This window comes from Hemibagrus wyckioides, linkage group LG26, assembly GCF_019097595.1.
Source record: "Hemibagrus wyckioides isolate EC202008001 linkage group LG26, SWU_Hwy_1.0, whole genome shotgun sequence".
Lineage (NCBI taxonomy): Eukaryota > Metazoa > Chordata > Actinopteri > Siluriformes > Bagridae > Hemibagrus > Hemibagrus wyckioides.
This window is the reverse complement of record NC_080735.1, coordinates 18,074,271-18,089,740: the sequence shown is the minus strand read 5'-3', so window position 1 is coordinate 18,089,740 and position 15,470 is coordinate 18,074,271. Positions and strand designations below refer to the sequence as shown.

The window sequence follows — 15,470 nt, the reverse complement described above, 5'->3', positions numbered from 1 at the left end:
TGGGTTGGTATTGAATTGGTGCGAGTAGAGTATAAGTAAATAAATAGAGTATAAGTTACTGAATGACAGTTTGTTGCTGTTATAATGCAGTGTGAGGGTTCAAGAGCTATGAAACACGGATTAAAGAAATATGGGGAAAAATGAGGGTGTAAGAGGAATAAAGCGTTCCAGGATGTTCTGTTATAGGAAAACAATCAGGGAGAAAGCGTGTGTGAAGCACATCTCCGTGTGTTTTAGTTTTAATTTAATGCCATTTTAAGCATATATACATTGGCTTTTGTCTAGAAAATATCCCTACTCCTGTCCAGTGTTTGGATCAAAGATATTTAAGGTGCAGCGTCCAGAGCTGCCATCTGATCCAGACTCTTGTCCTTAACCAAAGTTGGAGTCCATTGATCAGGTCAGGGACACTTCCCAGACATGACACACCAGACCCCCGAGTCGTCCATACACGGATACGGCCCACCACACACACACTCACACACACACACTTGGTATACAGTCTCCGGAGCGCCATTTATGGCCCGGCGCGCGCGCTCCTATACGCACCGCGACGGCTGTTCCGAGCGCGCGGCCTCCTCAAAGACCCCAAATATGGACGCGGGGATTCCTGTGAGATACGCGCACATTCCTGACAGCCGGAGGCGGGGGCACGGAGGAGCGCGGGGGGTATAAGAGCAGCCAGGCTCGCTGCCTCACTGTAGCTGGATCTAGAGCCCAAGGCGCCCTCGAGCTTCTTTCTACAGCGGGAACGAGCACAGGTAAGAACCGGGAGCGCGCACCAGCTTAGCCAAGCAGACGGACTACTCTGACGCCGCAGTTCAGGACTGGATTATAATTCTTTATTTTTCTTTATGGAAATGAAAGATAGAATTTTCAATGGACTCTAGTAAAAATCTTTTACCTTCTCTAAATATTGATTAAACTTCTCTTTTTAGAGGAAAGAAGTACATATTATTTTAAAACAAACAAAAAGAGGCAAAATGGAACTTTTATTTGCTTATTGAGGATATGGTTAGATTTCGTGTGTGTGCGCGCGCGCGCGCGGGCACGCTCCATTCCTTATCGTATGCTTCTCTTACAGAAACCACTTCAACATGTGTGACGACGAAGAGACCACCGCCCTGGTGTGCGATAACGGTTCCGGTCTGGTGAAGGCTGGTTTCGCCGGAGATGATGCCCCCAGAGCCGTCTTCCCCTCCATCGTCGGCCGCCCTCGTCACCAGGTAGGTCCCCGGGATGTTAGACAAATCTCTAGTCACTGTATTATAATTTCCGTCTCCCCCTGGTGGCCGTGTGGAGGCGGTTCCACGAACCACCCCCCACCCCCACCACCCCTAGTGGATCTACAAGTGTCCGACAACATACACACGTAGATTAAAATACTGTTCATAACATAATAATAATAATGAACATTGTTGTACGCATATGTCCAAAATAATTCATTTCATTGGTAATTTCTTTAAACAGACAGTGTTTAGTGCTTCAGCTCCCCTTATTTCCGGCACAGTGGACTGATCTGTTTCTACAGAAACATCTAACGGAATTCTCAGGCTTCGTTTAAAAAGCTCTAACAACATGGCGGTCTTGATGTTTTGTTTTTGCGAATAGAACATCTCGTCATCTTGCGTCCAAACCTGCGAACTAAATCCTAACGATTCCGGTTATATCATTTATTTAGGTAACAGTTAGGAAACTAGGACAATGGAAAACTGTACTGTAAAATAATGTATTGTGATATCCATATCATAGCACTCACCACAGAGCTAATAAAGTCTCATAAAACATAATTACCCATAGTGTCACCTGCTGACGTAACTACTTTTATTCATTTTCTGAAGTTTTCTTCACTAAATGAGCCGCAAATTGTTCACTTGTTAGTTCACTTGAGCCATAAATTGTTAAATGCTCTTGTAAAACTGATAGCAAGTGCAATTTGTAGTTTCCAAACATCAAATATCTGGGCATTCTCATTGTTCCAATTTCATAACCAAATGCTAACTATCAGTCCTTCACCTCACAACCCCGGAGAGTTTATTCCACACTTTCCACAGTACCGACGCCCCCAGAGTTAGCAAATACAACTTAGCATGTCTGCTAATAAATTCAGATGCATTACATCTCACTGCATTTCTTGTTTCTCTACAGGGTGTCATGGTCGGTATGGGTCAGAAAGACTCCTATGTGGGAGACGAGGCCCAGAGCAAGAGAGGTATCCTGACTCTGAAGTACCCCATCGAGCACGGCATCATCACCAACTGGGATGATATGGAGAAGATCTGGCATCACACCTTCTACAACGAGCTGCGTGTGGCCCCTGAGGAGCACCCCACCCTACTCACAGAGGCCCCCCTGAACCCCAAGGCCAACCGTGAGAAGATGACCCAGATCATGTTCGAGACCTTCAACGTCCCCGCCATGTACGTGGCCATCCAGGCCGTGCTGTCCCTCTACGCCTCCGGCCGTACCACCGGTGAGGATCATAACCACATTTATTTAATCATTAGCTTGAGTTAAGAGCATTCATTGGGACACTTTAGTGTAGGATACTTACTGAACAATGAATGTCCCTGGCATTTTGGAGCAATATTTAATATATATATATATATATATATATATATATATATATATATATATATATATATATATATATATATATATATAAATTTATATATATATATATATATATATATAAATAATTTATTAGCAAAAATGTCAAATATAGACACAATATTTAAGAACAGATAAGGGTTATTTGTTTCCTAAAGCTGTTGTACTCAGAACTCTCTAATAAGGAAACTGTATTTTAAAGTTATACATGGCATCTTTTAGGTTTCTCTTAAAAAAACAACCTGAAGTACTTCTAAGGTTTTCAAATGTTATTAAAATAAAGTCTTTTAGCTCTGAACCCATAAGCCTGTCCCTGAGCAAGAAAGTAAAAAGAACACAGGGGGGTTCAAGGGACTTTGTTGGGAGAAATTAAAGCTTGTTCATTTTCCCTGCACTTCACCTTGCTGGAAGCAGAGGGTGCCAAAGAGTGCTAAAATTGTGAACCAAACTAAAAAGTTTAATGCATGTGCTCTGACCCTGTGCTTGTTGACCCTGTTCAGGTATCGTGCTGGACTCTGGTGATGGTGTGACACACAACGTGCCCATCTATGAGGGTTACGCTTTGCCCCACGCCATCATGCGTCTGGATCTGGCCGGTCGTGATCTGACTGACTACCTGATGAAGATCCTGACCGAGCGTGGCTACTCTTTCGTCACCACTGGTTCGTGTCGCATCTGATATCTCGTTAAATATCATTTCCGGGTGCAGGTCTAATTTAGAGATGTTTCAAAAAAAATGTTTCATTCATTCCAGCTGAGCGTGAGATCGTTCGTGACATCAAGGAGAAGCTGTGCTACGTCGCCCTGGACTTTGAGAACGAGATGGCCACCGCCGCCTCCTCCTCCTCCCTCGAGAAGAGCTACGAGCTTCCCGATGGTCAGGTGATCACCATTGGTAATGAACGTTTCCGCTGCCCAGAGACCCTCTTCCAGCCTTCCTTCATCGGTACGTACCAGAACAAACTTTCTTCTTAAATCTTTCTTTCTGGATTTTCTCGCCAGTCTGTTAAAAGCTGTTCTCCACCTGCAGGCATGGAGTCCGCTGGCATCCATGAGACCGCCTACAACAGCATCATGAAGTGTGACATTGACATCAGGAAGGACCTGTACGCCAACAACGTCCTGTCTGGTGGCACCACCATGTACCCCGGTATCGCTGACCGTATGCAGAAGGAGATCACTGCTCTGGCCCCCAGCACAATGAAGATCAAGGTATCAGACTAAATTTTTTAATCAGTCATAGTCAATATCATTATCAATCCTTATATCAGAAGTATTTGACTAAAATTTTCAAAATTCCTTGCTTACAAAAGTCGAGTTAAGAGAACAACATGACTTGAACGGCGATGATCTTAACTATTAACTGTCTTCATGGCTATAAATACAACACAACAATTGATCTTTTAACTAGCGCCATGTACACAAATCCAGTTGTCTTTAAACGTTCCGTTTTCATCATTTCACTTATTAGACCAATAAGACCTGAGAGGGTAAATTACAACTCTTCCCTTTCTCCATGAGCTACCAGCTGAATAATTTACACAAAACCATTTGATCGGAGCAACAAGCCACCACAGAGAATCTGCTACAGGTGTGGCTGAGAACTGAAAGCAGTTTGTGATCAGTCAACAATCAGACATTACGTTGTCCTTTTATTTCTTCCAAACAATAATACAACACAATTACGGGTTTCTTCCATTACATAGAATGTAACACAGGGAGTTCTCCTTTCACGAATACACAACATGTTTTTCATTCCTTCTTCTGCTACACTGTTGAGTGATCAGCTGAAATAGTCTGCATCCAGTCCGCAGTTCTGCTCTTTATCCATTATATCAAATGTTAGAACATCCTGTTCAGGTACACTAGAAAACCCTTAAAGATCTACGCTATTCACAATTCCTCATTCAGAAGATTACTTGATCTTACTGGATCTGGAAAATCTATAAAGGGGATGAACAGAAAGACCCTTTATTTAAGAGTGTAAAGCCTTTAGGTTTAACTGCACACAGAATAAGTGACTCCATTTTAAACTGCAGCCATGTAAAAACTGTGGATTTGACTTAGCGGTATAATCTTTATACCTATTTGTTACTAATGAACCTGTGTTACGTGCTGGAAACTCATCTTTTTATTTCTCTACTCTCTCCAGATCATCGCTCCTCCTGAGCGTAAGTACTCCGTCTGGATCGGTGGCTCCATCCTGGCTTCCCTGTCCACCTTCCAGCAGATGTGGATCAGCAAGCAGGAGTACGACGAGGCCGGCCCCAGCATCGTCCACCGCAAGTGCTTCTAAGTTCCCAGCCTCTCCTGGACCAAGCTCTCGCTCGGGAACTCGCCGACCTCGAGTTTTTGAGTTGTTATTATTTCATAACAGCATCTCCTTTCCCCCTACTTTACAAACAGATCGACATCAAGAAACGTAGGGAGTAAAAACAAGGACTCATGTTCCCTCTGTTGTATGGAGATGATTTACTGAAGACTGTAACGTTGTTTTTATTTATGTGAAGGAAACCACGTTAGTGCCAAAACAATTCTGGGTTCTGGAACCAATTGTCAGCGTCATTAAGCTATGCTATAGCAGCATGTAACTGTGAGATGGAAAAGCCACAACAAGGCATCAGGCATCAGCTTTTGTCAACACAGCTTCCCTTTTAAACCACTGTACTGTACATCTGATTGCCTCCAGTGCCTTTTCCTCTTCTGTCTTTGTATTTTTTTCCTTTCTTATTATTGTTCTCAACCCAGTGATCAACTGAATAGCAAAAAATTCAATATAAAATATTTATTTTTGAACATGTTTGTTCTTGTGGTTGCTTTCTTTCCTGCTCAGTCTGCTTTCTGTAGATTTGTATTCACATGACAAAAACACACTCAAGCTTTAAAAACTTTGCTCTGCAGATGAAACGAACACAGACATCACAGAGATCTTCTTCTCCTTCTTTGGTCTTTTCCCTTCAGGGGTCTCCACAGCGATCTCCCTCCACTTATCCCTATCTTCTGCATCCTCAACACTTGCACCCACTAGCTTCATATCCTCATTTATTCCATCCATATACCTCCTCTTTGGCCTTCCTCTTTGCCTCCTGCCTGGCAGCTCCATGTCCAACATTCTCCTACTAATATACTCACTCTCCCTCCTCTGGACATGTCCATACCATCTTAATCTGTCCTCCCTAACTTTGTCCCCCAAACGTCCAACATGAGCCATCCCTCTGATGTACTCGTTCCTAGTCCTGTCCAACCGTGTCCCTCCCAAAGAGAACCTCAACATCTTCAGCTCTGCTACCTCCAGCTCTGACTCCTGTCTCTTCCTCAGTGACACTGCCTCTAATCCATACAGCATGGCCGGTCTCACCACTGTCCTGTACGATCACAGACATGATAATAATGATAATAATCGTATCAGAATGAATAAAGAAAAAATCTAACTGGGTTGTAAAGACTTAATCTGTTAATTAATCGCCTAATTACTGTGTGACACCGGAGATGATCATTATACAGCGGGTAGGATCACAATGACATGATGCTCATTTAGAAACCAGCATAATCACCTGCCTAAAACTGTTCATTTGATATGATTTTGCATTGTTTTTTGCACGTGCATTATCAGGTGTAAAGTGAAAGATGTGCGCGTTCACGCACAAAATAAAAAACAAAAATCGACAGCGCGCGCTCATGTTTACTCTGCTTCGCGTTACTCTACACTCGCGCATGCGCACAGTGAATCAGCCAGGGCGCGACATCCTCCTCCTCCTGCTGCTGCTGATGATAATGAAGATGGCACTGTAAATACTCCCTGACCTCATTTCCCTACCTGTTCGCTTAATGCAAAAAAAAAAAAAAAACTTCTCATAAATCTCAGAAATCCCGAGCTGTTTTCTGTTTCTGTGCGCGTGAGGTTGTGACGCGGAGAGGCTTGTTTTCATCCTGCTTTAGTCTCGGAGTTTAAAAGACGCCAGAGAGGTAAGAGCTCAGCTGTGTACATCCTCAGGACAAGTAATGAAGACATGGAACCAGCAGAAATCCAGCACGTTCTCTATATGTTCTCCACAGGCTCCCTACACGCTTCTCCAGCGCGCGTGCAAGGATTAAGGGGCAATCAGTGCACATCTACTTCAACATCAACAAGCGAATAATAAACTAATAATCTAATTACGCATGCATGAATACTTCCCACGGCGTCTGGGATTTCACTACGAGAGCCACAGTAACACGAGAACAGAAAACTGTCACTGACCGTGGAAACGGCGGTGGATGTATTATGTAAGACATAATAAATAAATAATCAGTGGAGCGCGCGCGGGTTTGTGCTGCAGAGGAACTGGAACGACGGGGTTGAATTAGATCCTAGTGTCCAGATCTGAACCTCGTTCCCGGTACCTGTGCAAGGGGTTGCTCGCTTGCTGTCAAATCCAGCCCCGATGACGAGCACCAGCGACAACGCGGCCACGAAGAAGATCCGCTCGGAGTACATGAAGAAGTTCCGCGAGCCGAAATGGGAGACCTTCACCAAATGCTACCAGGACTCGGTGAAGTACAGACTGAGCCGCCGGCTGATGGAGCACACGCACCGGCCGCTGTTCGGGGACGGCTGGGACAGCGGATCAGACTCCAGCGGCAGGTCCAGCCCCAGGGTCAGAGGGGTGACCGAGTCCTCAAACCCGCATCCGTCCTCTTCCGAGAGCGCAGACGTGCCTCGGGTGAACGCGGACACGGACACCGCCGAGCACGAGCACAACTCACTTCCTCTAGGTAGGTACCCCAATCACCTGGAGAGCAAAACATTTCCACCAAGACGGTATAGATTATACTGAAACCAAATGTCATGACTGATTTAAGCTTCATCACTCAGTCACAAGTAGCTTTTCCTTAACTCTGGGCTTAGTGGTTAGCACTGTTGCCTCACAGAAAGAAGGTCCTGGGTTCGAACAGGGAGGGGCCTTTCTGTGTGGAGTTTGCATGTTCTCCCCGTGCCTGTGTGGGTTTACTCCGGGTACTCTGGTTTCCTCCCACAGTCCAAAAACATGTACATTATGTTGATTGGTAATTCTAAATTGCCCATAGGAGTGTGTGTGAGTGTGTGTGGTTGTCTGTCTATATGTGTGGCCCTGTGATGAACTGGTGACCTGTCCAGGGTGTACCCCTGTCTTTCACCCAATGTGTGCTGGGATAGTCTCCAGCAGATCCCCGTGATCCTGATTAGGAATAAAGCGGGTATAGAAAATGGATAATGAAATCTTTAGCCTTATTACTCAAAACGATACTTTTGACATTATCATCTGAGCGACAAGGAAGAGTACAGATTAATCATTTTATTCCTGAGAATGATTCACAGATCAGATCAACTTCACCGGTCCCTAAAGGAAATGTTCATTCCAACTTGCTCAAGAAAATATAAATAACAATGAACAGATCTGATAGGTAGTATACAGCGGAGTCCAAAAGTCTGAGACCAGAGTGAAAATCTGGAAATATTGAGGAAATGTTTTAATTTTTCAGAACGATAGAAAGTACATCATGACTATTGTTATTATTCGAGACATTGCAGTATTTCTGGGCCGCAATTTAAACGTGCAAATAATGCGACATTGAACAGTTTAACTTCTTCTGTACAAAAGGTCAGATTTTCCTCGTGTCTTATCCTTACCAATGAAGCATGAGTTCAAGCGAGAGGTCGATGGTGTTGATCTAAAAATGGAACATCAACTTTTACACAGGTGGGTGGAGGGTGGAGTCTGTTGCTCGACTACACACTGTCATTATAGTGAAAACTGTTAATATGATAAAACAATTCGAATATTAAATAATGAAAAGCTTTGCGTTAAAATGAAAAACAAATGCCTTTTTGCACCTCCCTTTCTTCATGTGTTCAATACTTTTTTCCCTGTATCCTTTCACATTACTACACATAACTTAATTTATGGACATCTATGGTTTGATTTCTTTTCTTAGCATGCGTGGATTGCATGGGTTGTTACCAACATCTGGAGGTCAAAAGCACCTTTAGAAAAATATTTCCTGAGAAAATGGCGACATGTTCAATACTTATTTACAGCATTTAATTCTTTACTCACAGAGGAACTTTTTTTAAAAAAAAGAAATTTTTGACCCAGATTATAAAAACATAATGTCCCCTCTGTGATATAACCTACGTTGGACAGAAGCTGGGTCTCGGAGTTCTTTAAAATAAGCCTTGTGCTCCTTCGGGACTAAAAATCAGCTGTGAAGTTTTAAAGGTGTCCAGGTTTCTGGTCCTCAGCTGAACTTCGTCCTGGTTAATGATGGAGAAGAGTGGAGCTGTTACCTGGATGCCTCATGGGATTCCTTTTCAAATGATTTTTGATGTAGTTATGGCTTTAATTCTCAGTGATTAAATGATGAGTTAGCCATGTGGTTGTAGGATGTAGGTAAGAATAAAAATAAAGAGTTTCCTTGCAGATGTTTCGTATTTCTGTGTTTTACGCATCATAAAGCTCATAAAGAAATATTACTGAATGTGTATGATCAGCACAGGGTTTCCATTATTTGCTGAACTGCATGAGTTTAGTCTCTGTCTTTTTATATAAATCCCAGAGAATGGATACCAGCACGTCACAGCTAACGGGCCATCGGAGCTCCCGCTGAGACAGAGACACAGAGCTCCTCGTTCTGAACCCAGTCTCCCTCAGCGTGAACTCGACACAGATGAATCCACCGACTCCACATTGAGAAAACCGACCCGAGCCAAGAGCCAGCCGCCGGCCGGCGCTGCAGAGAAAACCTCCAACCGGGACAACAGACGCTCGAATATCCGTTACGACTGGGCCGAGAGGAGCGTGGAGGCCAGGGAGAGGAGGAGGCTCAACATGAAAGGCTCAGCGTCTGCTGGAGAGGTGAGTTAAGTACCGATCTCAACCTGTGTACACAAAGCAAGACTGTGGCTTTCAACATTCAGTGGAAAAAACAGAAAATTCAATAGCAAACATTTCCACATGGGATCACACAACATGACCTCACTTCCTTTCTCCTGTCCATGTCCCTGAATCCATTCCAGGTGATGTGTCCCTTTAAAAATCTCTGTTCAGTGAAGCATCCAGAGGTACCAGACGTACTGGATGTCACAGCTCTACCGGCCACATGCTGCTAAATTATTCAGGCTGAGCCCAGGTCGAGTCGGGTATCTGAAGCGTCCCATTCGCTTAATTAGCACATGGGAAATGCAGCAGGAACAAAAAGAAGTTTCACTTGTGGCTGCAGAAAGTCCTGAGTAAAGACACACAGATATATGAGAATTTGTTACAATAGCTGATATTTACACACAACTTTACATTATAGAATTGAATCTATCCACAAGGTGGTACAGAAACTAGGAAACTAGCTTGAGTTTGTCCCAGTACACAGTGAGTGGGATTTCAGCACCAGAGTCTCAGTTTGCGTCTGGATTGTCAAGTTCTCAGTCATTAATCTAACAGCAGCCGTACCATTACAACGGAATCCATTTGTATCACTAACATTAGCCACGCTAGCTAGCAGAGCATGTAGCTATTAATTATTAATAACTTGTTCAAGGGCCCATAAGTAGCTCTCTGGAGCTCTCAGCCTCTTAATCACTAGCATGAACCTTTAAGAGATGGAATAAAAAACATTAAAGAGAAAGTTTATGGTTAATACAGTGTTACAATTGTGGGCGGAGCTTCCGAGATTAGTACTGTATCATCAACCGTCTAAACAGCAAGACCTATGGTTTGTGGTTAGGGATAAGGGTTAGGGTTATGGTTGGTGGTTAGATGTTAGGGTTAGTGTTTAGGGTATAGAGTTGGGGATTAGAGGCTAAGGTTAGGGATAAGATTCAAGGTTAGGGATTGAGCTAGGGCTAAGGTTTACGGGTTGGGGGTTAGGGATTAGGATTAAGGGTTAAGGTTAGGGGTTAGAGTTAAGTGTTAGGGTTAGGGGATAGCGTCAAGGGTTAGGGTTAGAGTTAAGGGTTAGTGTTAGAGTCAAGAGTTAAGGGTTAGGGTTAGCGTTAAGGGTTAGGGATTAGGGTTAGCGTTAAGGGTTAGGGGTTAGGGTTAGATGGTTTTGTCCTAGAACTTAAAGTTTGTGAGTTTAAATCTAAGGGAAATTGGAGAGCACTTGAATTCTGCCTCATGTGTAAGTCACTTTAAATAAAAGTGACAGCCAAGTGAATAAAATATGTCCTGGATGGAAGTTTATTCTAACTGAATGTAAAAGTACATTCATGTTTTTTCCATGTGGTTATGTTTCTGCCTTTCCCATTCCCATTCAGATCCACCGGGCCGACGTCGGGGTCCAAACACGCCGTGACTCTGAAAAACGTGGAAAGGTCTCAGAGCGTCGGAGAACGAGATCGGCTGACCTGGAGAAGTTGCGACGGTCCGAGCTCTCGGCAGTGGACGATCGCTGGATTACCGAGTACATGCGCTGCTTCTCGGCCAGGCTGAGGTAAAAACCAAACAAACAAACAAACAAACAACAAAAGAGGATTGAACCCTGATCTAAAATCCCCTTAATAGACTGGTTCATCAGTGTTCCAGAATATGATAAATGTTACTCCAAGTGTATATGAGTGATATGACAAAGGACTTTTTTGTTTCAGTTGTTGCAGCCAGAATGGACTGGACCATGACGAGACTAAAAGACTTCCATTATGCTTATAGCTTAAACTCAGGACACGTAACGGGAAGTTTCTCAGTGTGCGCTCTCATATATTCATCCATCTCGACCTCGACTTTCACTGCCCGAGTTCAGTTCCACCGCAGAAGAATGTAGGAAAAGAACAAATGTCCAGACGAGTTCTTGATCCAACCTTGACATCGGTACGACCCTGAAGAGAAGGAAATAAAAGACCTGGAATGTATCATAACAACTTAGCAACTGTGGACAAGGTGTAAGTTTTCTGCTCGTTCATTTGAAAAAATTCTGTGTGCAAAATTCTGGTTCAGACTATTAGACGAGAAATGGTTGAATCGTTGATCATTTTGTTCATACAAGTTCTGGTTAGCTAAACAAGCTAGCTAGCAATAACCTCACGAGGTAACTTAGCTTCCTGTGGCATGACTTGGACGTGGCATCGCTAACACTACAGTCAGTTATACAGCATGACTCCATCTCTGTCTTTGCTAGAGGAACTCGGCAAGAACATTCTCCCAGGAAGTCCATTCATCGCAATGATTCGCATCAAAATCACAGAGTGACACGTTAAACGGGTTCGTATTATACTACGGGTTGTTGGTTCGGATCTCATACCAGCATCAGGGAACGTTTGAAGCTTTTGTTTGACCAAAAAAGTACCTAACCCTATTCATCCAGGTCTTAATTTCTTCATTCCGTTAAAAAAAAATCAAAAAGCAAAGAACAAATGAAAAAATAGCATAATTAATGAAAATCTTCTATTTTATTATGAGTTTTGCAGTCTCTAATCGACTTCACACTTGATTCAGGGCTAACCAGGAAACATTAACAAATAAATTACGACAATAAATAATTTCATGATTGATGTTATGAATATTTATTGAGATTATTGGTGGGTTGTGCAAATATCTAATGTGTTTTGTTTTGGTGGATTTCTTGGAATGCAACATGAAGTATAAGATGAAGCAGCTAGACACTGAAGGATCTGCTGCTAAATATCTGTGTGGACCAAAACGATTAGCTTGTTTTGAATTTGTGTATTGATTTCTTCTCCGTCTCTGGAGCTCGTCAGGTTAAAGTGATGTGATTTAGTTGTTTTTGAATGATTTGAAACAGCGTATGTTTGTCGTGGTTTGACTTTTACACACCAGTGTCATGAGGGTGATGCTGTGATGCAGCGTGGAGTTGAACTGAATTGTGGAAAGAAATAGGTATAAAATGTAGGTTTGTAAAATCTGAGGTGTGTGTTGTGTTCTCGACAGACACCTAGAGGATCACAGTCCATGGTTTTATCAGGACGTAGCCACTATACTGCAGAAGGGTGACTGGCTTTTGATCCAAATAGTTTAACTTTTATTAGCAGTTTCTGAACATCACTTCTATCTATCCATCTGAAATCCTTCATAAACCAGATTTCCAGAAGAAGATGTTTGCAGCTGATGGCCACCAGAACCAGTAAATATTACTTAGTTAATGAAGTAGATTTTTGGTAGAAACATTTATTTAATTAACGTTAATTGTTAGCAAGCTAACCGTCAGTCACCAGCTAATCAACTGAAGCAGAATGACCTGAAAACTGTACTTGAAATAGCGCCACCTCATGTCCTATCACACAAATCTGACCACTTAAGCTATCTTTTTCTGTGCAAAATGAAACTGTTCTAATCACATATCAGTATAATACTGTCACCATGTTTTCTTTCTGACACGCCTCTTACTGACACACTTCCAACTGGCACACCTCCAACTGACAAACCTCCAATTGACACACCCCCAACTGCCACGCCTCTAACTGCCACGCCCACAACTGACACACCCCCAATTGACATGCCTCCAACTGATACACCTCCAACTGAAACACCCCCAACTGACACGCCTCCAACTTACACACCTTGAACTAACACACCTCCAACTGGCACACCTCCAACTGACAAACCTCCAATTGACACACCCCCAACTGCCACACCTCTTACTGCCATGCCTTTAACATACACACCTCCAACTGACACGCCTCCAACTTTATACACCTACAACTGACACGCTTCTAACTGACACACCTCTAACTAACATACCCCTAGGTGACATGCCCCAAACTGCCACACCCTCAACTGACACACTTGCACTGACACACCCCTAATGCACAAACACACCACCAACTCGGAAACTCTGAGCTCAAAGAAAATCCCACTCGTAATTACGACTTTGTGGTGCCGTTCTTGTGCATTTAACTCGTAAATACCGCCTTTCCTACATGACTTGAACATTCTAAATGAAGGACAGTCACAATGCTAGCAAAGCCATTATCTATCATTACTATTTAGCTTATTACCTAGCTTAATTATCTATCTTTCCATAATGCTGTTACTTTAATTAATTAATTTACGTATCTGATCATTAGCTCTGTAACTAACACTTTTAAGCGAGTCTTCTTACAAACACCATAATAACAGATTCGACATTTACATTTCGTCACCATAGAAACCTAGAAATTTCTGTACTGTCTGGTAAAATCCCTCAGGTTTCTTATTGATTCATTTCATTTTTTTCCCACATCCCCTCTGCATGGCTGCACTCCTGTAGGTGGAACCTTCTCAGGTTCATTATACTGAATATTTTTTTAACTTGTGATTGAAACGGAAGCTCTTGGGGTCGGATGGCCGGTCGGCGCTTATGAATGTGTTTATAGATGAAACGATCACCAGCTACAATGGAAACAAAATACAGCAATGTTGCCATATAAAGCCAATTATTTTGCGTTCACTCGCCATTTATTACGTGAGAAGTGTGGACGTAATCACAAAGCTCTGGACCAACAGCAGCAGCAGTACACCACAGTAGTAGAGCTGGACAGTACTTCAACGTAAGGATAAATATGTACATATAATTTAATGCAAAACTAACAGCAGAACCTTTAACAGCCATGTCATATCTAAAGAAAAATGTTATAAAGTGGAAATTACTGCAATTAAACTTTAAGATTTTAAGACCAAATCAGCTTTTTTCAAAATTAATGAACATTAAAAACATCAGTAAATGATGTATAAGAGATAAAGTATAGTATAAAACTCTATTGAGCTTCCACAATATCTCTCATAATATCAATATAATATCATATAGACCAATATCTACACTGAAGAGTGATTCATATGCAGCTGGATCTCTCTCTCTCTCTCTCTCTCTCTCTCCCTCTCTCTATATCTCTCTCTCTCTCTCTCCTTTTTCCTGATAACTTTGTGGTTTGTATTTTGAGTTTGCTTGTTTGAGGTTTGTTTTGTGCTATAATAATAATAATAATAATAATAATAATGTACCAGATGATTATATGAAGAATGTTATTTCTAATCTGAATGAATATCTATTCTCATGATTGACTTGTTTATTTTGCAGCGGTTTACATTTTTAAACATTGTATTTGTATTAGGGTTTGGAACGAAAAACAAAACGAAAAATACAAATGTAAATCTATTTTTTCGTCTGTGAATAAACTCACTTTGGAGCATTAATAAAATCATGTTCAAGCTACTTCATGCTCGTATCTTTAGCTATGCCGAGTTGTTTTTTTTGTTGTTATGGCGGAGATGTGGCAACCCGAACACTTTTATTGGAAACTATATTCGTGCGTGGAAGATCTGGCAACCTGCGATATGTCTTTAATGCTAAACTGCTAAATTGAGCTACAGTCGGTTATGATTGTGTTTTGCTGGGATACATATCATTAGATTAGCTTCACTTGTAGCAGTTAGTCATGCATGAATCACATCCAAGTGTAAGAGAAGGAGAGGCAGATTAGCGGAGTTGGTATAGCCATTTGGTTTAAATAGATTTCTAAAAGATTGAAAACCATGTGATTTTTGTTTCTTCTGACTTTAAATTTATTTTAAAACATTTATTTCCACACCTTAATACAATAGTTTACCTCACCACAGACCTCAAAGTGGTTTGTTAAGCTTATGGTAGCTAGCTTAGCTTGACCACTGGTTTTGATTACACAGTAAAATACCTCAATGTGTTTATTATTATATTAGTATTATTAACTACCTCAATATCACACAATATTATTTATTATCTTGACTTAATCGGACAATAACATAGCTTGAATGTAGCTGGCTGGCTAGTCATGACAGTGCTATGATTATGTAGCTGGCTAGCTTAGCTTAATTATCTAACAGATTAGAATTACCTCACAGAACTAAACCCAGGCTGAATCACAACATCAGGCATTTCAT

The 15,470-nt window shown here is 42.0% G+C and overlaps 2 protein-coding genes across 2 annotated transcripts; both read left to right on the top strand.

The window, feature by feature from the left end:
- The first annotated feature begins 602 nt into the window (after positions 1-602).
- Positions 603-5,406, top strand: acta1a (actin alpha 1, skeletal muscle a). The gene is made up of 7 exons (XM_058380503.1): positions 603-761; positions 1,085-1,226; positions 2,149-2,473; positions 3,111-3,272; positions 3,365-3,556; positions 3,641-3,822; positions 4,763-5,406. The coding sequence occupies exons 2-7, from the start codon at positions 1,098-1,100 to the stop codon at positions 4,904-4,906; spliced, it is 1,134 nt and encodes a 377-aa protein (XP_058236486.1). The 5' UTR covers positions 603-761; positions 1,085-1,097; the 3' UTR covers positions 4,907-5,406.
- A 917-nt stretch (positions 5,407-6,323) lies between these two features.
- Positions 6,324-14,769, top strand: ccsapa (centriole, cilia and spindle-associated protein a). Its single transcript, XM_058380504.1, has 5 exons — positions 6,324-6,576; positions 6,667-7,365; positions 9,187-9,485; positions 10,880-11,055; positions 11,210-14,769. Exons 2-5 carry the CDS (start codon positions 7,035-7,037, stop codon positions 11,268-11,270), a joined length of 867 nt encoding a protein of 288 aa, XP_058236487.1. The 5' UTR covers positions 6,324-6,576; positions 6,667-7,034; the 3' UTR covers positions 11,271-14,769.
- The last annotated feature ends 701 nt before the right edge of the window (positions 14,770-15,470 follow it).

Excerpts from the sequence above, each read along its gene's own strand:
- acta1a (XM_058380503.1), top strand. The coding sequence starts at position 1,098 with ATGTGTGACGACGAAGAGACCACCGCCCTGGTGTGCGATAACGGTTCC. Across the intron at positions 3,557-3,640 it reads CTTCCAGCCTTCCTTCATCG|GCATGGAGTCCGCTGGCATC; the intron begins GTACGTACCAGA and ends CTCCACCTGCAG. Across the intron at positions 3,823-4,762 it reads CCAGCACAATGAAGATCAAG|ATCATCGCTCCTCCTGAGCG; the intron begins GTATCAGACTAA and ends TACTCTCTCCAG.
- ccsapa (XM_058380504.1), top strand. The coding sequence starts at position 7,035 with ATGACGAGCACCAGCGACAACGCGGCCACGAAGAAGATCCGCTCGGAG. Across the intron at positions 9,486-10,879 it reads GCTCAGCGTCTGCTGGAGAG|ATCCACCGGGCCGACGTCGG; the intron begins GTGAGTTAAGTA and ends ATTCCCATTCAG. Across the intron at positions 11,056-11,209 it reads TGCTTCTCGGCCAGGCTGAG|TTGTTGCAGCCAGAATGGAC; the intron begins GTAAAAACCAAA and ends TTTTTGTTTCAG.